Source organism: Neltuma alba, unplaced genomic scaffold (genome assembly GCF_004799145.2).
Source record: "Neltuma alba isolate B1F8T4 unplaced genomic scaffold, ASM479914v2 tig00012036_pilon, whole genome shotgun sequence".
Taxonomy (NCBI): domain Eukaryota; kingdom Viridiplantae; phylum Streptophyta; class Magnoliopsida; order Fabales; family Fabaceae; genus Neltuma; species Neltuma alba.
The window spans coordinates 634,199-660,561 of record NW_021636601.1 but is presented as its reverse complement, the minus strand read 5'-3'; the positions used below and the strand labels follow the sequence as shown (position 1 = coordinate 660,561).

General features: G+C 33.6%; 3 protein-coding genes across 3 annotated transcripts; all 3 read right to left on the bottom strand.

Moving 5' to 3' along the window:
- Positions 1–2,572: 2,572 nt before the first annotated feature.
- LOC114721389 (cytoplasmic tRNA 2-thiolation protein 1) lies at positions 2,573–7,435 on the bottom strand. Its single transcript, XM_028907217.1, has 10 exons — positions 7,194–7,435; positions 6,536–6,650; positions 5,678–5,820; positions 5,213–5,332; positions 4,781–4,893; positions 4,582–4,674; positions 4,427–4,467; positions 4,276–4,342; positions 4,049–4,160; positions 2,573–3,316 (listed from the first exon to the last, which is right to left on the bottom strand). Exons 1-10 carry the CDS (start codon positions 7,293–7,295, stop codon positions 3,155–3,157), a joined length of 1,068 nt encoding a protein of 355 aa, XP_028763050.1. The 5' UTR covers positions 7,296–7,435; the 3' UTR covers positions 2,573–3,154.
- Positions 7,436–10,205: 2,770 nt separating this feature from the next.
- LOC114721395 (50S ribosomal protein L3, chloroplastic-like) lies at positions 10,206–12,494 on the bottom strand. Its single transcript, XM_028907223.1, has 2 exons — positions 11,785–12,494; positions 10,206–10,780 (listed from the first exon to the last, which is right to left on the bottom strand). Exons 1-2 carry the CDS (start codon positions 12,362–12,364, stop codon positions 10,491–10,493), a joined length of 870 nt encoding a protein of 289 aa, XP_028763056.1. The 5' UTR covers positions 12,365–12,494; the 3' UTR covers positions 10,206–10,490.
- A 966-nt stretch (positions 12,495–13,460) lies between these two features.
- LOC114721394 (MLO-like protein 1) lies at positions 13,461–19,978 on the bottom strand. Its single transcript, XM_028907222.1, has 13 exons — positions 19,692–19,978; positions 19,296–19,540; positions 18,529–18,645; positions 18,383–18,443; positions 18,068–18,162; positions 17,258–17,332; positions 17,052–17,140; positions 16,861–16,910; positions 16,705–16,745; positions 15,489–15,698; positions 15,291–15,358; positions 14,700–14,760; positions 13,461–14,011 (listed from the first exon to the last, which is right to left on the bottom strand). The coding sequence occupies exons 1-13, from the start codon at positions 19,873–19,875 to the stop codon at positions 13,784–13,786; spliced, it is 1,524 nt and encodes a 507-aa protein (XP_028763055.1). The 5' UTR covers positions 19,876–19,978; the 3' UTR covers positions 13,461–13,783.
- Between the last annotated feature and the right edge of the window lie 6,385 nt (positions 19,979–26,363).

Sequence of the window (26,363 nt, the reverse complement as noted above, 5' to 3'; positions counted from 1 at the left end):
ATCCTGCATAGCATGCCCCAATTGTATAAATTTATTAGCAGGTTATTTCATAGAGTTTAGTTATATGACCAAACTAAGCTACACTGTATATGACCCATGTGAAGATATTTTTATACGTCTGGAATTTTTGTTGATGGGACCGTTTTATAGAGGTTGGAAGTTAACAATACTGTTAGTGATCAAACTCTAAACGGTCATAGTCCTTAGCGCATACGGCTTACTAATGGCTGGAATTGCTTGTTAAAAAGGAACTCGCAGAAGGAAAATACGGTGCGTATCATGACATCTTGCTGCACGTGAACTCTTGCATGTTCCCCACGTGATCCCCTCTCTTCTATAATATCTTTATATTAGAGATAATTTTGTCTGACATTACATGTGAGCACTTCTCCAAGTGAGAATTCAAATCTTAGTTTATTATCTTGTAAGGAATTAAATCCTTTCATTAGACTTAACCCTGAGTGGTTATCACCTCTCTCTCTTGTCCTTGCATTTTGCTCGGTTTTTTTTTAATTGGATTAGGCTTAAGCCCTAAAATTGTGTTTAATAGTAAAAAACATCCCAATCAATTTTTAAAAAGCTGTTAAACTTTAGAACAGAATTAATGAAATTTAAAATTTTTTTCTGTAATTCCAGTAAAACATGTTTGAAGTAAATAGGAGAAAAAGAGTAATGTAAAGCATTATCTTGCACATGCATGACAAAAGTAAAATAATTTTCACAACATAGAAATTAGCAGTTTCATTTATTTGGTTGTCTTCTTTAATTTTATACTTCAATTAATGAAGCTAAGGTTGGTGTCCAAACTCCAACCTAAACAAACCTTTTTGGTAGCCTCATTCTTTCCTTGTATACATAGAAATGAGAGGTGTTGGTCATCTCCTATCTCACATGCGTCACCAAACAAAAAGAATTCAAACATTGGTTATCTCCCATATTTGTCTCTTTCCCATTTTCTAATAACTAAAGTGGTTTAATCAAAATATTCACCAAGTAGTTGTTAGTTAGCTTCTTCATCTCTCTCTCTTCTTGTAAAACTCTTATGTCAATTGCTAATAAATAAATATATTTGCAATTTCATCGTTCTTAAATAAGTTATTTCATCCATCACATTTCTAGACCAAGAAAAAAAAAACATCAAACATAAATTAATAAGGTCTTGGATCATAATTTTCTCCAATCAATCAACTAACTCAAACTAAACTATCTGATGTATTAATAGCCAACAATGTGAATGAAGCAGCAGATAAGTTAGAGAGAGAGAGAAAGAGAGAGAAGAAAGATGGAGAGGGGGCCATCACCACTGGTGCCTTGTCTAATGGTGATGGGATTGGTGATGATACTCTACTGGTCGACTTTGATGGAAATGCTTGACACTGTTTTGACTGTCTTTTCATATTTCTTAGTGGTGCTTCTGGTGATTCTTCTGTTTCTTCTTATTCACTGTCTTTCTGTGTATTTCTCCATTGGCAAGTCTTCTTCTTTTTCTTCTTTCAGGAACCACCATACAAGAAGCGGTGTCTCTGGCCATGATTATGAAGGATCAGGGTTTGGACTTGGCTTTGGTTTTTTGCTTTTCTTTCTGCTTTTCCTTCTCTTGTATAATCTGCTTTGAACCTCTCTCTCTCTCTCTCTCTCTCTCTCTCTCTCTCATCCCTATATGTTACAACTCTTTTTTTTTTTTTAAAATAAGAGTAACATGTACTAATGACCTGAAATTGTAAATAACATCGAACCCAATAATTTTCATTTATAGGAAAGTATTATTAAACTACAAGATCACTGGTCAATATGTTACCCTTGTAAAAAAGGGTCTAGATCCAGTTTAAATATTGTAAAGTGTTCTTCAAAATAAGAGAGATAGAGAAGAAAAATTGGAGTAAATAAAAATAGAGAAAGCATCCTCCAAATACACAGAGAGATGCTTTAATGATCCAAATTCGTTACGTTTTTTTAATATAATTATTTGATTTATCAGCCAGCTTAGTTTTAGCATTACTAGTAGGAAACGACAGATGAGTGGGGGATTAGTTAAGGTATATTTAGCATCACAAAATATTTTTTCAGGTACATCCAACACTCCAAAATATTTTATAGTGTATCTAGCGCGCCAAACTATTTTTTTGGTAAGTCCAAAGAACTATTTTTTAGGTACATTTAATATCCTAAAGTTCTTTTTTTTGTCTTGATGCCGGATGTACAAAAAAAAATATTTTTAGGTACTGGACACATCTAAAAAAAATACTGAAGTGCTGAATGTAGCAAAAAATATTTTACGATATTGGATGTACCTTAAAAAATACTTCTGGATACTAAAAACACCACAATATTTTAAAATGCTGGATGCACATTAATCCTTGCTCAAAAGTCGTCTCACTTGGCAAGGAAATTTATTCCTAGCTAAATTTCCAATTCACTTACAACAATGCACCGGTAAAATTTCCAATTAAATTTAATAATTTTCTCTCTAAAATAAAAAATTGCAAATTTGGGTCTCAGATTATTCCATATGATGACGCAATTAACCAACAACCCAAATTTTGAATTACAATTCATAGCCACACAAACATAGTAAGCCGTTGAATGTCCCATTAAATACAACAAAGAAAAAAGATTCCAAGTCATAGCACTTTATAGATACATGAGAAAGGGTACAAAGTATGAAAGAGAGTTATTTTCGACAATCATCTAGCTATCTATGTGAATTTGAGAAATAGCCTCAAATTTCAGCCGCTAGGCATTTTACTGAATTGAATTTCTGGCCTAAAAACCCAATGAAACAATTCAACTATATAAGTAAACTAGAAACATTCTCCAATGGGGTTGCTTCAATAAATACCCGTTACAATGCCTGAAATTATTGCCCACAACGAGACGTATAGGTGAAAAGGAAAAATTGCAAAATCTGCGTGCTGTAGTTATCTATTTCATTCACCATCATAACAGAACGCCACATCGCTCCTTTTAGCTTTCAAGCCCCTCCTGTCAAAATTGGGTGGAAGCTCATGATTCAGATCCTCGAAGACTGAAGATTCTCGCTCCAGTTGCAATAACTGCTATTGAATCTACTGACTAATATTAAATGCCAGAGTAATGAAAGGCCCAGATTCTTAAGATTCTGTTGAAGAAGACATGAAGCTCAAAAGGGCATATGTTAGAAGTCTAAAGTTCCACATTGTTTGCTGGCAATACTCTTTCCTCTATCATTTTCATTTCTATCCTCAGAACCATCAGCACTGACACGACCCTTTCCAATTCCGAGCTTCGGCAAACCACGATTAAGTCCCTCGAGAAGAACACAAGCTTTACACCATTTCTGCACAGGTAATAGATGATGAAATCTATTTTAGAGGCTTTAGCATAAAAAACTTGCGTAGTAAAATATGAATATGAATTCAACTAAATAAAGGAACAGCTTAATGCCAATAATAAATGAAAGGGTACATGTAAAGTCAAATTGAGCAACAAAATACGATAAACATATTTAAATTTCAACAACATACTGAGGAGGGAGGCGTCAACAGATGAGGCAAAACAATCCAAGATGCCGTAACAATAGTATAAATTTTAATTGATAACCCTTGTTGTTGTTGTTGTAACCCTGCTCATCATGTCAATTGACTAATAGAACTTTTAGACACGTCGTGGAAGAAAATGATAGAACTTGAATTTTCTTCCGTAATTGAAGAAATGGGTATAATAGAAGAAAGATAAAATGGAAAAAAACAATATATTCTAAGATCTTTGAAGTGCTACGACCTCCCACAAGTCTACCAAAGTTTATCCCAACTCCACAATCTCTCTTTGCCCTTTTTATTCCCATTTCCTGAGAAACTTATTCTACTTAATCCCTCTAACAGATTCCATGTCTTCCCCACCCTGTAACGATTGTTCTCCAAGCCTTACTGGCCAATTCATACTTTCCCTATTTTAATTATGGAGGATCTATCAGAAACCAAAACTTATATAAAGATTCACCATTCCATATCCTAAAGCAAATGTAACACCATTCCACATTCATTCAATGGGTGCATACAAAAAAATCTACCTGACTGGATATATAACCACACCGTTCACAAGTCCCTTGCTCTGGCATTTTCGTAGTAGTAGAAATCCTGAAATTCTCCCCTGATTTGATTATGTCAAGAATTGCTCTAGGTCTGCATTTCAAGATATGACTATGAATACATAAATGGAAAAGTTTCACGAGCATTGTACAAGATAAAAGAAAATAGGTATAGAGTAGTATCATAAAAACAAATCTCAAAGACCCACCTAATTCTTTCCAAATCCTTGATGAACTCACGAGCAAAACCACGATATGCATTTGGAGAATAGATGCCTGCCATTTTGAAGAGAATATGTTAGCCAGCAGAGTAAAACAGATATGCATGAAACTCGTTTATTGTGGAAAGAAAAGCATTACATTCTGTTGAAAAGTAGTCCAGCCTCTTGAAATATGCATACGTAGTCAAGTGGTCAAGGGTTTGCAACTATCAAGATCCAACTGATTACAGAAAAATATAACAGGAAAAATGACAAAAGAAAAAATCATTGACAACTTTCAGCAGCAAAGGATATATTACGATCTCCTTTTCATATGTGTATTTAAAAGGTTTACATCTGGGGATGGGCCCATCTTCACCAGTGGTTATTGAGGTGCATCTACTCAACCTATGCAAGACCAGAACGGCTAACATCAATATGTTTCCCAAACTGAAAAACTCTAATTTGTACCAAAAACGGATAACTAAAGTAAACTAGTGTTTTAGAAAATAACCTAGCAATATCTCCCCGTAATATGTTCAGGAGAACTGTCTCTGCAATATCATCAGCATTATGGCCAGTAACAAGCTTATCAACTTTCAATAACGCAGCTCCTCGATCAAGGGCCTGTTGACAAGATATCATAAATAGTTGAAATAACCTGGGTGACGCAACTGTATTATTCACAACATAATCTGAAAATACATGTAGGCAGGTCCATCTATTTATAGGCAACAATCCTAACAGCCATTTTCTAATATTCCCCTCACTTAACTAACTTCTTGCTCTATCACATTGTCACGTATATTTGATAGGTCCTCCACCAGTTTCCATCTATAATTCAAGATACTTTCTATATGGAGATAAATGGTCAATTTGAAATCTATCAGTGCTTACTAATGGTTGTTAATAGGTCACTTAATATTAAAGGAATTTGTAGAAATACCTGGCGACGGAAGACTCCACAGAAGGTGCAATTGTTCTTTAAACCAATGACCTTCACTATTTCATCCATTGTCCATCCATACAAGTCCTTGTAAGATATGATTTTTAAAGGCAACCCATACTGGAAAGGGGGAAAGGGTACCACCAGAGTTGAGTTATCAGGTCAGTACAGCCACAGAAAGAATTCATCACAGTTAAGTGGAAGTTAAATAATGTAAGGAGCCATTAAGAGAAATATGTTGACTTTAGTTAGAAAAACATGCATTTGAATCTCTAGGCCTAAATGCATGCTCATGCATATGTGTAGTTTAATTGACTTTAAAATACAGTTGGCTGTATGAAGCATGAACAAAAACTATTGTGCAACATATGATATGGCAACGTAGCTTAACTTGTGGAACAAAAAATGGCAACCACTACAAAGAAAAACTTAATGTAAACTGTCAAAAGTAAAAATCTCTTTTACCTGAACTTCGTTTCTTTTAACAGTTTCAAGCGAGTCATCCCGGTAACCAGTGATACCCTCATCAACTGACAGGAGGAAAAGGTCAAGGCCATAATTGTGTTTCTTATTTAGTTTTGACAATACATAAGCCAGGACCGTTGAATCTGTTAAAAAAATAATAAATATTGTAATAAGCAATAAGAGAATATTAGCCATCTAAAGACAAGTAAAAAGCAAACCATAAATTCATAATATATAAGATGAATTAAACAGTTTTGAATGAAAGAACAATGAGAGGAAAAAACAAAAAAGAAAATATGAGAATTCATATATGGCGCAGACATAGACTACAGAATTTCATCACTTTGGGTCAAAACAACAAACCCAAAATATAAGTAAATAACTTCAACTAAAAACAGCCAAACAATGAAGCAATCAGCAGCAAAAGGGTGGGTGTTTTCAAATAATATGTTCTTCAACTGATTCCTTCATTCTTATGAACAGAGGACCAGAAAAAAAAAAGAAAAAGAAAAAGGCTAAACATATTAAGGTGAATAGCAGCACATATGCAGATATAGCACATAAAGATTGGAAAAAGTAAATAATAATAGTAATATATTATTATTATTTTTCAAAGTGAAGGAAAGCTATATACACCAAGGCAATGCTTGGCATGCGGAAGTGTATTTTAGGTACCAAACATTGCACAAGTGAATTCCTTTATCTACAATAAACCAGCGTTGGCGAAGATAAGAGTTTTCTATCATACTTCGAGAAGCAAAAGCCAAAATATCATGAAGTGACAATGAAAATAAATATTCAATCCTGTAAGTTTGATCCATGCAAAATGTTAAAAATCAGTTTTGAATAGACATTTACCCTTTCCACCAGAAGCACCAAGAGCAACACGTTCGCCTGGCTTGAATAACTGGTTAGTCACAATAACCTGATGAATCTCGTCCTCAAAAACATCATAAAAACACTCCCTGCAAATCTTTTAAGGTTCACAAAATCAGAACAAGTGTGTCAGTAATCTAATTCCAGAAGACCAGATAGCCGCAGCAATCCCCAGAATAAACTGATGAGATCTAGGTGTTCTTTGGTAAACATAGAAAGACTACCACAAGAAGTGAGATAACAGAATGGGTTAAACAACACAACATAGCCCTTTCTGAAGAATGAATCAGAGTTTACAACGATTAAAAAGTAGATAAAATAACAAAATTTATATCTTCTCGAAACAACTATAATAAGAGCATGCAATTGCGCAATTACAAAACAGAAACAAGCTAGAAATCACTCAAATTTTCCACTAAAACCAAACAAAAATAGTTCGAAGACAAGGTTTATGGGATTAATTTGGCACTGTCCCCGGTTAGGATACAAAAAGTAATGAACTCGCACAAGTTGGAAATAACGGCAATCAAATCATGCAAGCACAAAACTTCAAAAGAGAAAAGAGGAAGAAATCAATCAAGTCTTCCAATGAACAAAACAACGGTGGTTTCAAAACAGGTTTGTGGGGTAAATTAGGGACCTGTTCAAGAGTCTTGGGTCTTTTGAGGGCAGCTCTTCTTTGGTTACATACGCAGCACAAACGAGTACCGCTTCTTTTTGGCTTCGCTCCTGTTTCGTCCATTCTACGGAATTGTAAACTGGGAAGCTCACAACTCAACAAGGTACAAACAAGACAACCTTCTTCCTCCGTTCAATCACATATTGGCATCGGATTTCGGCGGCGGGAACATGTAAAGGAGGCGGGTTAGCATGCCGCTTTTTGTAAATTGCAATACTGGGGCCTTAGTGTGGTCCTTTTGTTCCGATTACCTCATTTTTTAAAATTACTTTTATTTTTAAAATAATTTTTTATTCAAATTATGTTCATAGAAATAGGGATGAAAATATGACTCAATTTTTTATTCTAGTTTTAAAATGATTGAGTGCCAAATGTTAATTTGATTAAAAATTATAAAATATACATAACAAAAGTACAAAATTATAATAATATTTATACGATAAAAAGCCTAAAATAATTAACAGCATAAGAAACCCGATAAGCTTTTCTGCCTTAAGAAAATGAAATAATTGAACTTTATTTCTTAAGGTGAATATTTATATTTGGCTCTTATTCTTGCCAGGCATATATTGATTGCTAAAAGCTCTATCTTTCATTATTTAACGGAAAATTTTCTGTTCTACTCCTTTGGTCCAATTTATAGGGAAGATAGAGAAAAAAATTTTTAATCCTATTTATAAGATACTAAGAGAAATTTTTTGTATGGATATACAATTTTATCCTTCATTTATTATAGTGTTAACTTTGTTTACATGAAATATAATGTATATTAAATGGAAATAAAATTAGAAAGTTGTTAAATTTTAAATGAGAGTTAATAAAGTTTAAGGTTTTTATTGGTTTATATGAAATATACTGAAAGTGACTTATAAATAGGACCAGAGGAATAACTTCTGAGTATAAAAGTCAATTAAGAGTTTGCTTTAATTTTAAATGTAAGACCTGAATTTATTTAGTCTCTCAAATTCATAATTTTTTTAATAAATTATTCCTATTGATAGTATAATACACATATTAAAGAAGTGCATTTTACGGGAATGATTTCCATTGTAAATAATTATAAAGATATATTATACGAACTAACACATATTATTTCATAAATAAATAGTTTAACTAATTCTTTAATCTTATTAGTAATCTAACTTTTATATTTAGAATTGAAAGATTATTTTATTTTATTTTTGCAAAAAGGAAAAACATCATATAATTTTCATGTTTCAAAAAGATCACATCTTTTTCACTGGGGGCATTACAAATAAGTTTTCCCCCTAAATAATTCATTCCTTAAATTATCTATAAAAACCCATTGTTGTTTTATCCTTCAATGCACATATCTTTTTGGTAAAAGTTTTGTCCAGAGCAATCTATACTTGTTTCTGCCATAGTCTCAGGCTCAGAAAATCAATGGAGTCTCTAAGAAAGCATGCTGCTTGAAGAAGCTATGGTTTTAAATCCAAAACTACTCATAAAAGGAGAATAGGATTTGCTTACAAATTTATTGCCACAAAATCTGCAGAAGAAATAAAAGAACGTTATAATAACCAAGAGAAATATGCAAATAACAGTGAATATTTTGAACGTAAAGGACATCAATACACTGAAGAAGAACTTGAAGAAGATATTAAGAGGGTTTTAGATGGATCTATCCAACTTACTCCATCAATCCATACGTAAAGAAGAAGGTCCAGAGGAAGCTTTAAGAGAGCAAGGATATGAACTCAAAAATCGTCATAGTTCAATGAATTAATATAATAGAAAAGTGGAACATATATATTAGTTAATAAATATTTGGGAGGTTTATCACTTAGGAGTTGGGAAGAGTGCAGTTATAAGAGTTATATGTATGAAATGAGTAGGCAAAAAAATGTATGAAATGAAACTTTTAAAAAAATTAATTATTATCTTTAGTTTCAGAATATTATTATTAGTTGATAAAGATTAGAAAAACTTATCATTTAATTATTAGTTGATAAAGATTAGAAAAACTTATCATTTGGGCTTAGAAGAGAAGATTGCAGGAGTTATATGCATGGAAATTAGTTGGCTTAATCATTGTCTTTATTTTTCTATGCCGTAGTACAAAGTATTTATTATTGGCAATTGGCTAATTATCTTAATTTTTTTTAATTCTAACCTTATATAATTAATTAGAAGCCACCCTTGTAATATTTTCAAGAGTTTCTCGCACGACAAAAAATTATCGGGATAGGTGCAATGATTTTATTGTGCATGATAATCTATTTAAATTATATATGTAATTTTTAATACACACATAATGATTACCATAAGTGGTTCGTAGAAGTTTTGTTACTTTCTTCTCAATTTATATTTCAAGGACAAAAAATGACTTTGCAGCTTTTTTCCGGTGATAAAGAAATAAAGTTTTGGTCTAAAAAGTTGAAAGCGCAATTTGTGATGGAAAATAATGGAAAACGAGTATCATTTTTTTTATTTCCATGACAAACTAAGGGGAAATTGTGATCCTTGACAATATCTAATTTCACTTTTTTGGTGGAAAAATTTGGCAGTGAAGAAAAGAAGAACACGTTTTTTTTTAATGTTTTTTCCCCTTAATTATAGGCAAAAGTTTTTATTAAGGAAACCATCGACCCAAAGATGAAATAATCAAATTTCCTCTGAAAAACTATAATTTCTTAATGGAAGAAAGATATAATCTCTCTCGTTAAAAAGGAAGAACTATAGTTTTTTCTAGACACCATATCGTTTGCATTCATTATAAGGCGTTTCTTTTCAATTATTCATCCCTCAAATTTCTTTATAAAAGCCACTGTTTCCTTTTCTACACCTTCTTTCCACCAAAGATTTTGTCTAAAATTAAATATTACTTTATCCATTAAGTGTTATTTGTAATTGAAATCATGGATGATGAATATTATTGCTTGATTTCAATAACATCCTCATAGAATCTATACATGGAATTAGGACAGCAATATCCATAAAAGAAAAATGGTAAATTTTTATAACAAACTATTCATAAGATATAAACAGTGTGGGGCTTATTAGTTGTTTCTCAGACTCCATCTATCTAATAAATAGGAAACACATCAATTTCACCAAACACAGAATATTCAACATGACGTGCTGTATAGCTCATTCTTTGGCAAGAAACAAGAATTACAATCGCATGCATAATAGCAACATAGTGCTATTGGCCTAGGAGAGAGAGTGTACAAAAAAATACAGTTAAAATAATGAAGCCAATAAGAAAGAACCACAAAGGGTAGGGGGAAAAATGAGTTAATTCTTGGGAATGTTCTTGCCCACAATCTTGGCAGGAGCAATCCTCATGAGATTTCCAGGCTTACCAGGAAGAGCACCTTTGATCAAGACAACATTAAGATCTTTATCAATCTTAACAATCTTAAGCTTTCTGATCTTGGTTTTTGTTCCTCCCATCCTACCAGGCATCTTCTTCCCCTTGTACACACGCCCGGGAGTAGTTCCGGCACCGATTGATCCTAACTGTCTGTGACTCTTTGAACCATGGGTCATCAGACCCCTTTTGAAGTTGTGACGCTTGATACCACCTGTCATAATAGTTCAGGCATTATGTAACACAATTTATCTATGGCGAATTGTTGCAGGCCACAGTCAAGGTAAACTCATATCACCCACTTTAGCTGCTTGGCGTTGAATCTTAATATTAGGAGAAGGAAATAAACACAAGATTAGAATTAAAGGTTTGTTTGGCACACATAAAGACTATACTACTAAATGATTCATCACTAAAACTAGCTTAGAAACAATTCTTCATTATGGCTTAGAACCAGTAGTTCTATGTAAAGATGCAAGAGTCACTTCCATCACATTCTCATTCCTTTTCCTTTCTTTCCTAGAGATTCTGCGTACCAAACATATCTACGGAACAGAATATATACACTAAAAGCTGAGGTACAAAGCAGCACACACATTAGACATCAATTAACAAAAACAACTAAGACTATATTCAAATAACAGCCCCTTATCTATGCTAATGATGATACTCAAAAGCAGCTAATTACATATGTTCGTTACATAAATACGACATTCCACCCCAAAAAAAAGAAAGGAAGAAAAAGAATTCCTTGAATGAATAGCCTCACATGCCGCATTTCATCCATTTTTGTCACTCTACCTGGGAAATTCGTAAAGGCATATACAGTTAATGTTCAGACTTTAGAGGTCAGAGTATATCCATAAACAATCATCCAAAAGCACATTCATAGTCCAAAATTATATAACCTACAATTTCAACCCCATACTCCCCGGGCGTTCTCCCTTTTCAAAAGTACTGGCCAATTGATATAATTATCAGGACAAAAGTTCTCTAATTCTAGCATCTAAGGAGCTCGTACTTAGTAAGCATAAAATGGAACGCTTGATTAGCTGAAAACACTTATCAAAATCCTGAGATTAACATACTTTATTCCTTTCTCCATTATAAAATGAAGGCAATATAATAGTACGCTGAAATCACTGAACTGCCAAATACAATATCATCCTGAAATTATTCCCAGCGCAACACAGCAAATGGGAGAGAGAGAATCAAAACCTTGGAACCCCTTGCCAATGGTGATGCCAGAGACATCAACAAGATCACCCTCCTTGAAAATTTCATCCAACACAAGTCGCTGATTAGGCTCGAACCCTTCCACAGACTGAAGACGAAATTCCTGAAGATGCCTCATGGGTATAGCACCCACCTTCTCAAGATGACCCATCTCTGGTTTAGTCAGTTTTCGATCCCTTACCCTTTCATATCCCAATTGGACCGCACTGTAGCCATCAGTAGCCTCAGTCTTAATCTGAATCACAATATTCCCTTCTTTAAAACCCACCACAGTCACTGGAACGACCTCGCCGCTGGGTTCGAAATAACTCATCATCCCCAATTTTGTGCCCATTACTCCTACGCCAGCCTCCACGCTCATAACCGCCACGCCTCTCACTGGCCTTTTGCGTCCTTTAGTCGCTGCATAAAGTTTTGAATGGAGCGGTTCTTGCAATTTCAGCAATGGGTTCCTCATTTGGCGAGGCGAAATTTTGAGCGAGCATGTTAAGCACGAAGTAGAAGCTGCATTGTGGCGAGAAAATAAAGGAGAAACCGATGAAGAAATTGATAAGGTTGACATTATTGGTTGTATCAGTGGAATATTGAAACCTAAAGATAAACCATCGATTTTTTCGCGCTCTGTAGAGAAGAGAAATGGAACCAGAGAGTGGAAACCTCAAAAGTTAGAAGCTTGCGACCTTGTGGAATAAAGGAAGCTAAACTCTTATCCAGTCCCTCCAGATAAAGCAGCTCGAAATGATTTGGAAGACGACCCGTCCGGAACGGATCATTTGGAAGACATGGATCATCCAAACCCGCTACTAGTTTTACCGGCCCGGCAGAAATGCACTGCAGTAAATGATTTCATGAGACGGGTGAAAGTGTATTTAGTGAGTAAATTAGTTTGTTAATATATTTTTAGTAGTTGTTAACCTTTTTACTTTTTTCCAGTAATTTTTTATTATAAACAATAAAGAGATATTATTTATAAATATCTCAATTAAAATTTATTTATTATTGAGTCAATGTTGGTTAGAATTTGCTTGGCTATTTTCTAATTTATTTATTATCATTTAATATTTACTTTTATTGTATAAGTCTATAAGATAGGCAGGAGCCAGGAGAGGTAGCAAGATACAATTTCAGATTAATTGTAATGTTGAGAGATTTCCCTATTAGTTTTATGAGTTTAAAATCCTTGTTCAACTAAAATTGTTATTAGTTGAGATAGTAAACGGTTTTATCTGTAAAAAGAAAAACACAGGTTTAAATTTTGAAAAGCGTATTTGTTGACGGAACTTTTAACTATAACACTCCTATCCCAATCAAAATTAGTCTCGAGTTCAAAATAATTTGAGAATTATAAAAACAAAAATCCTTGATCATATTTTAATAGAGATTTTCTCTTTTTCTGTTTAATCATTAGATTTTGACTTCATATTGTAATAAAGATTTTTTTCCCTTCCTTTCTTGCTATCTTTGGATTCATGTGTATTCACATAAAAGTTAATATAAACCTTTTTTTTGATGCTCATATGAATCATATTATTTATAATTTGCAACATATTCCCATTTATAAGTGGGAGAATGATTTACAAATATCATTAAAATAGGTGCATGATAAAGTAATGGGTTAATACCATACTTAGTCTCTACAGTATTTTGCCAGCGGTTTGTGCATTACAAGCAACTCAACAAATATTGGCAATCAAAATGTCTCCCGCACAATCCAAGTTACGTCATTTTCAAAGTAAACTAGCAGTTCCATTTTCCAGACAACCGGGGGGAAAACTCATTGCAAGTACTTTCGGGTTTCAACATCTTTGAATCATCACTTTGAATTTGATGATTAGAAAGACAAAAAGAAGGGAAAAAACATACAACGTAGGTTCATGAAGTAACTCATTACGTGTTCAATCTTTGACGGCAAAAGTTAAAATGCCAAACTACTACTATACAGAAACGCAGTCGTCAATTAATTTACTTTTGATAGGAAGACTCAAACAGAGCCCTCAGGTTTTGGGGGAGGAGGATTGCCTTCCGGGGCAGATGCTCTTTTGAAAATGGAAGCCATTTGGACCCCCACTGAGGAAGAGCCATCATGAGAACTTCCCTGCCCAGAATGATCATTTCTGTGTTCTTTCTTCTTCTTCACTCTTTGAGCCCAACCAACAAGCCCCACTTGCACATGCTCGTCAAATATTGCCTTCTTGAAGTGAGTTCCCATCTACAGCATTGTTTCAAACAGACACATGTTCATCCAATGATGCCTGAATTTAGAACATGGGACCCACGTGTTCTCTTGTGACGATTTAACATTAACAGTCATTTTGAATCCGCATTCTGTCCATTTTAGAGGGAATATGACAATTTTATTGAACAAACTTAAAACATTCAATCTATTAGGATTGGCTGAATTTCCCCTTTAATTCAAGGTAAGTATTCTTGATGCTCACAATTTTGAGCAAATTGTAGCTATTTAGTAAGCATAAACAATTCAAATGCGCTAAAAATGACTAAAATGTTAGCCCTGTGCTTGCACAGAATTTTAGGTAAACCACATTTTTCATGGTTTATGGACAATGCGGCTTTCTATAAATTGTATATTATATGGTACATTGATAACTTATCTTTAATTGAAGGAAAAATTTCAACCAACTAGATCGACTGGATGGCTAGAATTTGCTCAAAATAAATCATTTTCTTGACTGAAATTGACAGAGTTCACACTCTGACACTGGCTATAGATCACACAAAATCCGGTGAGGTGAAGATTTAAAAATTGACCAAGTAAAACGGTGATTATTAGTGATTGTCTATCTTTTTCTTTTGTTATTTGGTAATAAACTAGACGCAACTTATAACATCTTGCCATACAAGGATCCACTTCAATTTGAACAGAAATCCAAACATACCTGCGTAACGAGTGCATACAAAGGGAGCGTACTGTAGCTGCAAAGGACCAGAATGAATACCCTGAAACCCCAAGACCGAGAAAGAAAAGAGAAAGAGGATTAAACTTCAGCGCACATAAAATAAGTAAACAAAGAAACAATATTAAACAACGAAAGGTCCCCAAAGTTTCATTTACTACAATTTAAAAGTCTGAGCCCCTACGGCCCTTGAAAAAATTTAACTTGGTCCATTAAGTTGAACATTCATCGGAGGGCTGTTGAGTTTTACTGATATAGCTAGCTATGAGCTGCTTTTAATTTTATTACTCCATAAATGCATGTTCATACTAACTCAAGCTAAACACTTTATTTAGAAAGCATCAAACCACTTGAATGAATTTCTTGATTTCAGCTCATCGTCTTTTTCCTTATGCATGAACCATTTATATTGCAGTGGCAGATTGGCAGTGGTGACATTATAGCAAGCAACTCAAAAGTTTTCCAAGACTACAAGTCCAATTATAAACGTTAAAGTGAAAATCTAATGCTAACAGAATAATTCAGCCCTGAAATAATTCACAATTCTAAAAGAGAAGAAAATGTAGCTGTTACCCAATGACGAGCCTGGGGACAATGTAACGGACTTGTCCCATTATGCAGGAATCAAAGCCATAAGTAACCTGTGATATTTAAGCTGATAAGGTTATGTGCATTACAACTAGGAGATTATATATAATGTCAACATATAAGGGCAAACGAAAGGAGGAGGACCACAAAAAGGTCTATTATGGTCCAAATGAATTTGCTCACCAATATCCAGAAAAAGAACGCTATCTCAAAAGAATTCTGGAAAAGGATGAAGTGAATCAGGAAGAGGATGAAGTGAGGCCGATGAAACCAAAAGTGAGCATCTGATGGTTGAACAACCAATTCACCTTCTATGGCAGCATGCTTTTCAGCCACTTCATGAGCTAATTGTATTATTACATGCTCCAACTTAGTGCCCACAGCTAGTAGAAGCTGAAAGAATGGAAATCAGTACAATGGGATAAATAGCGAAGGATCTAATAGAAAAATTAGAAGCAAGATTGTGAAGTCCCTAAATGTATGGGGTTGCAATTATATGGTGAGATAATGAGATTACATGACTATCTATATTCTGTTGACAAGAAACTGAAGCTGAAACAAAGGGCGATGCTTGAAAGACATGCAATATAGTTCTCAAAAACTGGAAACAAAAATTCTGACATAATACTAAACCAGCGGTCACTCTTAATCAAATCTAGCAGAGGTACTGAATGTAACACAATACTTTAAGAAACCAAGGTGACGTGTTATCTGTTTACTGAAGCTTAAACAAAAGCTTGTGACCAAGATACAAATGGGTTGAACACTTCCACGTTTCCATTGTCCATTGATATATTCTTTGTAAAGGGATTACCCATGAATGACTAAAAAATTTAATTTGCATGGCTGCACATACTATTGAAGCCAAAATTGAAAGGAGAGGAGAATGCACAGACAAAATCAAATTTTGACAAATTTTTAATTTCTCAGGCTTAAACTGAAAGGAAAAAACACAATTACAATTTACAAGAGTAGATGTGTCAGCTGCATTCTGTCACATTAAATCGCTTCTAAGATTTGTGGGTTCGTGTGAAAGCCTATCCAGCTAGCTATAGAGGCATACGAAACCCTATGGATTTATTAAATCTTATTAGAAGTTGATTCTACACAGCTACACTATCAGCTATTACTTTCAGAATTCAAAGGATGCTTTGAGATCCGTTCGCTAGAAGCCATGGTGATAGAAGAAAGGAATCAGGATATTATGACATTGCATAGAAATAAGGGTTTGTCCCCATCTGAGCGTACTTAAATGGATTATTTAAAAAAAAAAAAGTACGAGCAACTGTTTTCCTTTTTATATTATTTGTACATAATTGAGTCATGATGAATCTGCAAGCAGAATAAATTATATGCACATGTCCGCAGAAAGTGAGACAAATGTTATCAAGATACTTACGATAAAGGGAATAAACGCTATCCAAAAATATGTATGCCAGCCTGTAAGATCAAAGAAAATATCTGAATTTGGAGCCAGAAAGTTTTTTTTTTTTTTTAACAACAAACAAAACCAAAAGAAACAACTAGATGGGGCAGAATGATCATCAGTACATACCACTAATGTTAAGCAACAAAAAGAGGACCACAAAGATCCATAGATACCAACTGCAACCAAAAACAGTATGATCATGGGTACAGAATCAGTTCGCTCACATGATAGGGCAGTCTAAGCGATCAATATGTATGATATGCACACAGCATTATTAGTTATTACAGATTACATATTGAATCCAGAGCAGCACTTACCTTATACCAACAACTTGTTTAAAATCATCTTCAAGGGCCCGTATCATGTATTTGTGGAAGTTAAACTTCGGATTTGACTTGCAGTGAGTCTAAAATAGAGAAACACACAAAAGAACGATCTTAATATCCCTACTTGGAGACTGCTAGCAAATAACCAGAACAAGGATAAATAGGTGCAAAAATCACATTGAATCCTACAAACTTACCATGATAAAACCATGCCGTAAAGTCGTATAATCCAGTTTAGTCACAGAGCCATAAAATTGCTTGAAAAAGGAGTGCTGCGAGAAACTTGCAAGGTTAAGATGAATAACTAAATTTTTTTTTAATATAAAAAAAATATCGACTAGGCATTTAGCATGACTTTCTGGAATAAAGTTGTCATGGGGTCCAACTTATCAACAGCTTTGGAAAAGCTCAAGGATTTCGTTAATCTGGGCTCATGAATAAGAAGAAAAGAACTAAATAGAGGCAATCAAACCAATAAGGAAGGAATCATATGGAAAGGAGAACATTTAACAGTTTTGAAAAACAATTGGAAACCAGTAAGATGTAACAAAACTAATCTACAGGTTCAAAGATCAGCCACTCGCTGACCAATGTAGGGAAAATCACTCACATCCCTTCAGTATTTTATGCCACATTCTGATTCCACTCCTTTAGAAGGTCATGTTCCCTTGTGATATCAACTAAGGTACACTCAAGCACGATCGAGACTCAGTAGAAATGGCTCAATATTAAGCTTTATTGGACAAGGAAAAGCAGGAAAATGCCAAAGAAACGTAAATTATCTGTTAGTGTGCATTACATAGAACACGCCATAATCAATAATTTTATCTTCTATTCCTATCTCCATATGCATTATTTGTCAGGCTGCATTATAAAGGACTCGAGAAGTAGACAGAATTTAGAGAATCTTCAAATAAGGGGTTCAGAAGTGGTTTTAGCATGAGTGATGTGAATATACCCTTATCAATTCTAAGTTTCGAATCCTGATTAACATATGAATAACTTACCAACCAACCCATCAGAACAGAGTCTTTACCAAAGCCCAGAAAATGGCCCTTAATAAAATCATGCTGGTGAACATGAGTGATCTTTGGTTCCAGAACTGCAGTAATCCAATTTGCATGTAAGGAGAAATGGAGAAGAAAAATACTCAAAAGGATAGCATGTACAGAAATTAAATATAGGTAATTTGATAAATTAATTCTTTTCAGCAGTTCAATGGTTCAAAAAAACAAAAAAATAATATTTATAAAGTAGCATCAGGATGACTTGAAAAACATCCATCATACGCATACACTGTAATAGCTGATCAAATCACTTACCTCTCTGTGTTTCATAGTTGTCTTTAGCAATTGAGTCCTCCCAATGCTTCCACTGACGTATCTATGCAACAATAGATGAATGACTAATAAAGAAAGAAAATTATGGGCATGAATAGTTTATGATAGAAAGTGTCCAAAATACTCACATTCAATCCTCCGAAGAAAATAGTCAAAACACAATAGGTTACATGGACCACGGCCAGAACAAATATAAAGATGTGCAGGTGATGGATGGCTTCCAGAGATAACAATGGAACCTTGTGCTGAAAGGAAAAGAGGTTATCTGATCAACATTCATGAAATTAAAAAAGAAAATGCATGGCATAAATAATTGACAGGGTTAGCTCGTAAATGCGAGAATTTTGATGACTAATGTGATAATTACAGTGTAGTGCTCTGAATATTTGTCCTTTATTTTTGAAAGTTTCCTTGCCTCCCCAAATTATAAGACTCAGAAGTCAGAACGAATACATAGACATCTCGTCCGAAGTGCATAATCACAGCCAAAAACGATATCTCAATGCTCAATTCGAAACAAAGCTTATAAACTGAATGGAGACCCCAAAGAAAAATAGAAGCGTCAAATTCTGTGTAGGCAGTGACAGTGACTGATTGATGAACTTTCTCTCCTGCACATGACTACTCTAACTCTTGTACCAAAATGCTGTCCTCTTGCATCTCATCTTCATCCAAAATTAGATACCATCAAATGCTATATGCTCACTATGCACCAATCACCCATCAAGTAAGTAAAAATAAAATGGTAAAACTGACAAAGCTTTTGAAAATAGATGGGATAAAACGACACAATCCCAAGCATATAAGCAACTGATGGGCGAACTATAAAGAAAAAGATCTATCAAAGAACAAATTGAAAGCTCACCAATCTCAACTCATGAATGTGTAATGTTACCTTACGAGCACAGTAGCTACTAGACGACGACCCCTCAGCAAGAAGACGACGAACAGTTCCAGAAATATCAGGGGAAGAGAAGAAGCTCTGAAAATGGGATATAGGTGTCTTTGATTTTTCACCTTCTCCTTCATTCGAATCACAAGGAAGCATATGGTGGGTAAAACCCGGCGGAACGCAAATCTTGGTAATACCATTCTGTGTAACCGTCAGAAGCAGCGAGATAAAACCCAACAGCATCAACTCTGAAAAACGAACAAAAAAAAAACACTTACAAAATTTGAAGAACTCTGCACATCCACTAATGAAGAGAAGAGAGAGAGTATTATCAAACATAAATCATATTTTATTATTAAAAAAGGTAGTAGAAAAAAGCAGAAAAGAGAGTCAAAGAACCTTCTTTGATTTTCTGAAGAGCTTCATAGAGCGGCTTCTGATCCCTCTTCTTGAGGAACTTGCCGCCATAATGAAGAAAACGTTCGGCGGCGAGTGAAACGGCGACGATGACAGTGCAAACGAGAGCAACAACCCATGTGGGAGTGTGCTCCAAGGTGGCCTCTTCTTCCCCACCTCCACTCATTCTGCTTTCTCTCACTGCTTTTCTCTCCCTCCCTCTCTCTCTCTAACTTTTTAGCAACTCAGCTTCTAGCAAAGTACCCTGTGAACTCTCGGCAGGGAGTCACGTATTGCCGTCCATATACGTCTCCACTCTGCTTTCGCGTGAAAGCGCAACTCTTGTTTTGATTTGATTTCTCACAACCAATCCATTTCGTACAAGCTGCTTCAAAGTATTAAATATGAAAATATGACTTGAGTGCTTTTAAAATAAGAAAAAAGGATTATGGTTCTTTTCATTTTGCTGAATTTGTTGCTTATATTGTCCCACCGACTTTTTAGGTACTTATTTTTATATTATACGTCATCATTAAAAAGTATATATTTACCAATTTTGCTGATAAATAATTTATTTTAGATAAAGAAAAATACAAAAGAGAAGCAACTTGGATTAAGAATTGAATAATAAACATGTAAATGTAATTACAGTTAGAATTTGAATATAATTCTTCCCAGAAGTATTTTTAGGTAAACAAATTCAAAAAGATTGAGTAAGCAGTTTGGTTGTTGACTTTTGTGGATTATATTTAGATATAATTTATATAGAAATATAAGAACTGAATAATTTCATTAAAAAAAAATTTACTGTGTCGTCATAAGAATATGACACTTTTTATATAAATACCAATATTAGCCAAAATAATGGTTTTCAAATGAAAGTTACGGTTGATTTTTCAGATTTGCTGCCAGATAGGGAATCCAATACATTTAACTTGAACTGAAAAACCCCAATATAGAAGGCAAATTTACATCTTACGCTTCTGGTCCCCAGTTAAGTGTAGAGCCGGGAAAACGGGCCGAGCCCGTTTAAGCCCGTTTAAGTCGAGAGCCGGGCTTATATTTTGGAGCCTTGAAAGGGAAGTCGGGCTTAAAAGGGCCAGCCCTGTAGGGCCGAAAAATAAATGGGCCGGCCCGTTTAGGCCCGCCAAATTATTATTTTTTAATTTCTGTCTTTTTTTCTTAACTTAAAAAAGAAAACCCTAACATTTTAAACATAGCATACTCTTAGTTTTACTTATCTTGGCAGCTCACATAGATAGCATTCACAAAAAGAAAAAAAGAATCACTATAGCTGTGGGAAAAATAACCAAAAAAACATGAAAATTGCAAAATTTAAAACTAGGTATATTCATAAAAATATATTGTTATTTATAAGTTGTCAAAACCTATTAAAATACTGTATTTATAATTTTTACAGTCTTTATTTATCATTCTCCCATATTTTTTATACTTGAAATATAATTGATCAAAAAATCTTTTAAACTAAAATAAAGATCTATATCATTTTTATAGTAGAAACAAATTTAGAACTAAGAATGATGGACTCTTTTCTTTTTTGTCGGTATGATAAATGATTATTCTTTATGTATACTATGTTTGTTAGTTAAACTTTTTTGTTAATTATTTATAATCAAACTAGATCATCCGCATTGTAATTATCTACTGAACTTAATGCTTATTTAGTTGTTTATGTCTGTCCTCTATTTAGTTTGTTTATTCAATAGACTTTATTATACTGTAATATATGTTTAGACATGATAATGTTTATATTTGTGACTCAATTTTATTTATATTTATACTTTTTATTAGTAATTTTTATTGTTTCATTTTATTATTTTGATAAAATATACAAAAAAAATAAAAAATAATTATTTTAATTAAAAAGACCAGAAGCCCGCGGGCTAGCCCGAGCCCGTCATCTCACGGGCCGGGCTTGAAAAAATGACTTATTTTTTAAACTCGGACTTAAACGGGCCGGCCCGTTTAAGCCCGAGCCCGTCACGGGCCGGCCCGTTTTTCCAGTACTAGTTAAGTGTTTGTTTTGTCGTCTTTTACCAAAAGATCTTTTTCTTTTCCTCTTTTGTGGCTTGCTCTCGGAAAATAGTAATATGATAATCCGCACGTAATAATATCAAGGGTATGTTTGAGATATCATTTAAAAGTATTTATAAATATGTTTTAATATAAAAGTATTTATAAATATGTTTTAATAAATAGAAATAAAACTCTTTTTATATATTTACGTTATATTTTATAAATTATTATTAAAAAGTTATTTATAAACTATTCTAAATGAGCTCTGAGTCATTGTTCTTCTACATTCTCATTCATTATTATAACAAATTAATTTGGTTAATCTCACAAATCAAAAGAAAAAAAATAAAAGGAATGGCATAGGTAGTAGCTAATTATTTAATTTCCAATTATTTTCACCCTTTATGCGTTTTAACTTAGAAATTCAACATTCAAATGCATGTGCTTTTTCTTTTCCATTTAGATCCTGTTTGGAATCATATTTTAAATCACTTATAATTACTTTATAATTTGAAACAAAGCTCCTCATACAAGCTTACCTCATATTTTCTAAACTATGATTAAAAAATTATTTTCAAATAAACTCTTAGTAGATAGTTGCTTATATACGAGAGGTTACAGGTTCAATTTTATTTATAATTCCATGCCATTAATGTCTATTTTTTTAGTTTTTGTGAGAAAAATATCCCCTTGCAACCAACTTTGTCAAACCACCAAATTGTTATTTAAATTACTATATCTAATTATATAAGATGAATGAATTTGCGTGGTCATTATCATTCAAGCTTAACGATCCAGTCTTAATTTAATTTAATTTGATTTGATTTTCATATTTTTAATAATTTTATACACAAGCAAAATAAAAATGTCATAAAATAAAAGATAATCTTTTACTTATCATTTAAAACTATTCTTTTTATTTTTTTCATAGAGGACAATCTACGACCGCTCCTTATAAAAAGGAAACTCACATCACCTACTAACTTGTTTACTTAAGGGATGTTTGGCAACTTCCAAATCATAATTTCAAAAATACTTTTTCGTAAAACGAGGCAAATTCCTTCATATATTTACTTCGTAAATTATAAAAGCACTTTCTGAAACTATTGTTTGATTTCTATCCAAACACTCCTTTAGTGCTCGAAGCCACAACCTCCAATTTTTTTCCAATAGATGTTTTAGTGTTACTTCGTTAATAGCCCATTGATGGAGTCCAGTTTGCCATTGCATCTTATATGGCTTTGTTTTGGTTGTCTCCTTTCACGCCCACTCATTTGTTATTATTGGGACCACCGTCACCTTCACTGCTGTTGTTGCTGCCTCCTCCACCACCACTCCCCCACCCACCCGCCACTTCTTCAGCCTCATCCCTCACCATTGTAACATCCCAAAATTTGTGACAGAGGTATAGAAAAATTGTCTAAGATATGAAGGCTACTAGACCCCTTCTAACAAAAGTCCCAAAGGTTTTTTAGAGGGATAAAGGGAGTCCCAAGAATTAAATTGCAAAGTGAACATTTTCTGGAATTAAGAAAAGAGGAAAATAAAGACTCTAGTAAAGTTTCAGGGGGCAAATATGTTAGAAACTTCAGTAAGAGGATTTATAAGGCTAAATCCAAGTAGGGGCGTAAACACAAATTTGAAAAATTTAAGGTCAAAAAGGACAGTGATAGAAAGTAGGCTTAAATATTTCAGAAAAATTCTACAAAAATAGAAATGAAATCCAGAGGCCCGTATAAAGCTAAAAATAACAAAAACACCCTTGGAAGGAATTTGTGAAATTCATAGGGTTTTGGCTAATTATGTGTAGTAGCCGAAATTGAATTATTTAAAATATGAGGAGGTCTCAGATAATTGAAGAAAAATGAAAAATATTATTTAAGGAATTATCACATGTTTTAAAAATGAATCCTTCCCTAGAAAGCAAAGAGGTTAGCTTTAATAAAATTTAAAGCCTATTTATACACTATCTGGGGAAAGCCAAAATAAACTGTCTATATCTTGACTTTCGAGTTAAAAAAATTAGAGAAACTCCTCACAATGAAAAAGTGGTATTGATACCCAGAGACAGATTCTTAGAGTTATGGACCGATAGAGAGAATTCGGTCAAGTTTGTTCCAAAATAAATATTATTAAATGTTTTAAGGAAAGAACAAAGGGAAAAGCATCACTTCCTCTTTAGGCATGCTATATAATACCATGTGAGGTTAATTGTGATAAAAAAAAAAAAAAAAAAAGGTGCCAAAACATATTCTAGTAGTCCTGGGTAAGTTAGAACTAGAAAAAGTACCTGATATGATGCAAAATGGCAAATTGGTGACAGAATACCTAGGGGCTGTATTTTGTATGAATTTTCTATTAATTTTCTCCCTATTTTAAAACTAAAATGATGAAGATGCATGAATGGAATAATACACTTTGTTAAAGGTTAAGTTTGAAAGAATGGAATTATGTAATAAAATATTATACTTTCTTCACATATGTGATAAGTGGCATGTGATGTATCCCATGAGGTGGCATTTCTATTAAATGAAGAGGATGCTTAAGAGGGCTATGTGTCAAAAATCAAGATGATAAGGGACACATCATAAAGAGATTAAATAAATGGCTAAGATCAAGCCATACACGCATAAGATTAAGAATTAGGATTTGAGCAAAATTTTTATAAATATCTCTTCCCCTCCCATATGGCCAAAATTTTTGGCCAACATAAGGAAAGAGGGGGAGAAGCTGAAAATATGAAGGAAGAAAGGGGAAGAAGAAGATCAAAAGGAAATATACAAGATCAAGCTCCAAAACAAGATATATTCATGATTTTTGATGTATTTTCCATTACCTTTATTGTTATTGAGCTTGGTTATGGGTTTTGTTGGATTTTGGGAGCTTGAAACCCTAAGGGAACATGCTGCATGAAATTAATAGATCTAAGATAAGATAAAATTAATGTTAGAATAATGTTTAAAGGCTTGAAAAGAACAATAATCAAGTGGTTTTGTGATGAGTTTGCAAGAAAACTAACTTCTTGCTAACCTTTATAGAATTTTAGCTAGACTTAGGGGTTCATGTTAGGATTGGATTTTGATGATTTTAATGCTTTCAATATATTTAAAATGAAAAATTGTGTGGGGATTTTGATGATTTTAATGCTTTCAATATATTTAAAATGAAAAATTGTGTGGGGTAAAGATGAGAAAACAAGTTTGAAAGCATTAGAATTGAAAATGAAATTTTGAACCCTAAAACCCTGTGTGTTCGACCAAGTTGTTTTGAAGGAGAAGGAAGTTGATTTTGATTATTTTGAACTTAGAAATGAATTCTACATACAAAATTATGGGGGAATGACATGTTGAGTTAATTTTAGAAATGTTAGCAATCAAACTCAAAAGTTAAAAGTTAATATAGTTCAAAGAGAACAAGGTATTAATGTTGTTAGTTACCATGGCTCTAATGAATAACTGACAATTATGTGTTAATGCATTTAGCGCCATGAGACATAAAAAAAAAGAAATAGGAAGATTGTTCAAGTAATCTTGGTGGTTGGAAGCAGAAGGAACCAAAGAGAATAAGAGGATGCTTAATATTACAAGGTAGTGAACTTACCTTTTTTATGTGCGTGATATGTATACTTATGTATTGATGTGCATTATATTATTTGATGATGATGCCTAGATGTTTGGTAATGCTTTGGACTGAATAGTATCCTTTTATATCCCTAAGACATCTATGGGAAGTATGACCATAGCACTCAGGTCAGTAAGAAATCTAAAAGATAAGATTCCTGTAGATGATTGCCACAGTCAAAGCGACTGAATAAGTTAGGCTGAGAGGCTCCCTTTAATAGGGATATGGTGCCCTGATGGAGATTGGGTGTGAGGAAAGTTTTGGCCACAAAGTAAATCTTAGAGATTGGGAGGTGGTCCTCTAAATCAGAGTTGACACTGCTTACGTGAACTGTCTTTTGAGGGAAAGAAAGGGAAACAATTACGATGGAGTGGACATTACTGTGTGGAAAGTAATGCATCCTCCCACAGTGGTAGAATAGACGATGTATCAGTAAAAGCGATATGTCCTCCATCAAGGTAAAGAGTAGTTGAGTTGATGTTGATCAGATAAAAAGCAATACATCCTCCCGTAGGAAAGAGTAAAAGTGGCCAAGAAAAGGCTTGCGAAGTTGACCTTACTCCAATAAGAGTGGAACAGGTCAAAAGTAGTGCGAGGGTGAAACACCTCTTGGGCATAAACAAAGTATCAGTGATATGCCCTCTCCCTGTTCTATCTAGAATCAGTAATGAATAGCAAGAATAGTAACGAAAGGTAGATTGGCATAAATTGATGAATAAATGGCCTAAAGAAAAAAAGAATGGCTTGAAGAAGCTAAAGAATTAAGGGTTATGAAGATAAAATCTGGTTTTTGAGAGAGAGAATTGAAAAAGTTTCAAATAGAATTTTGAATCATCTCAATATGATTTTTCTATAATTAGTTATGAATTTTTAAAATTAGACAGAAAATCTGAAATTTATCAGTAAATAGTAATATGAGAAACAAATTTTAAATTTTAAATTTACAAGTTTGTTTCGTGATCCGCTTGAACTGTAATATTCCAAACACACACTAAAAAGAATTTAAGGAAGGACATT

Coding starts and splice junctions, on each gene's coding strand:
- LOC114721395 (XM_028907223.1), bottom strand. CDS start 12,364: ATGTCAACCTTATCAATTTCTTCATCGGTTTCTCCTTTATTTTCTCGC. Junction 10,781..11,784: donor CATTGGCAAGGGGTTCCAAG/GTTTTGATTCTC, acceptor CTATTATGACAG/GTGGTATCAAGCGTCACAAC.
- LOC114721394 (XM_028907222.1), bottom strand. CDS start 19,875: ATGAGTGGAGGTGGGGAAGAAGAGGCCACCTTGGAGCACACTCCCACA. Junction 15,699..16,704: donor TAGCGTTTATTCCCTTTATC/GTAAGTATCTTG, acceptor CCATTCTTTCAG/CTTCTACTAGCTGTGGGCAC. Junction 14,761..15,290: donor GTCCCCAGGCTCGTCATTGG/GTAACAGCTACA, acceptor TTGGGGTTTCAG/GGTATTCATTCTGGTCCTTT.
- LOC114721389 (XM_028907217.1), bottom strand. CDS start 7,295: ATGGACGAAACAGGAGCGAAGCCAAAAAGAAGCGGTACTCGTTTGTGC. Junction 5,821..6,535: donor TGGTGCTTCTGGTGGAAAGG/GTAAATGTCTAT, acceptor TTTTTTTAACAG/ATTCAACGGTCCTGGCTTAT. Junction 4,675..4,780: donor TTACGGGGAGATATTGCTAG/GTTATTTTCTAA, acceptor GGTCTTGCATAG/GTTGAGTAGATGCACCTCAA.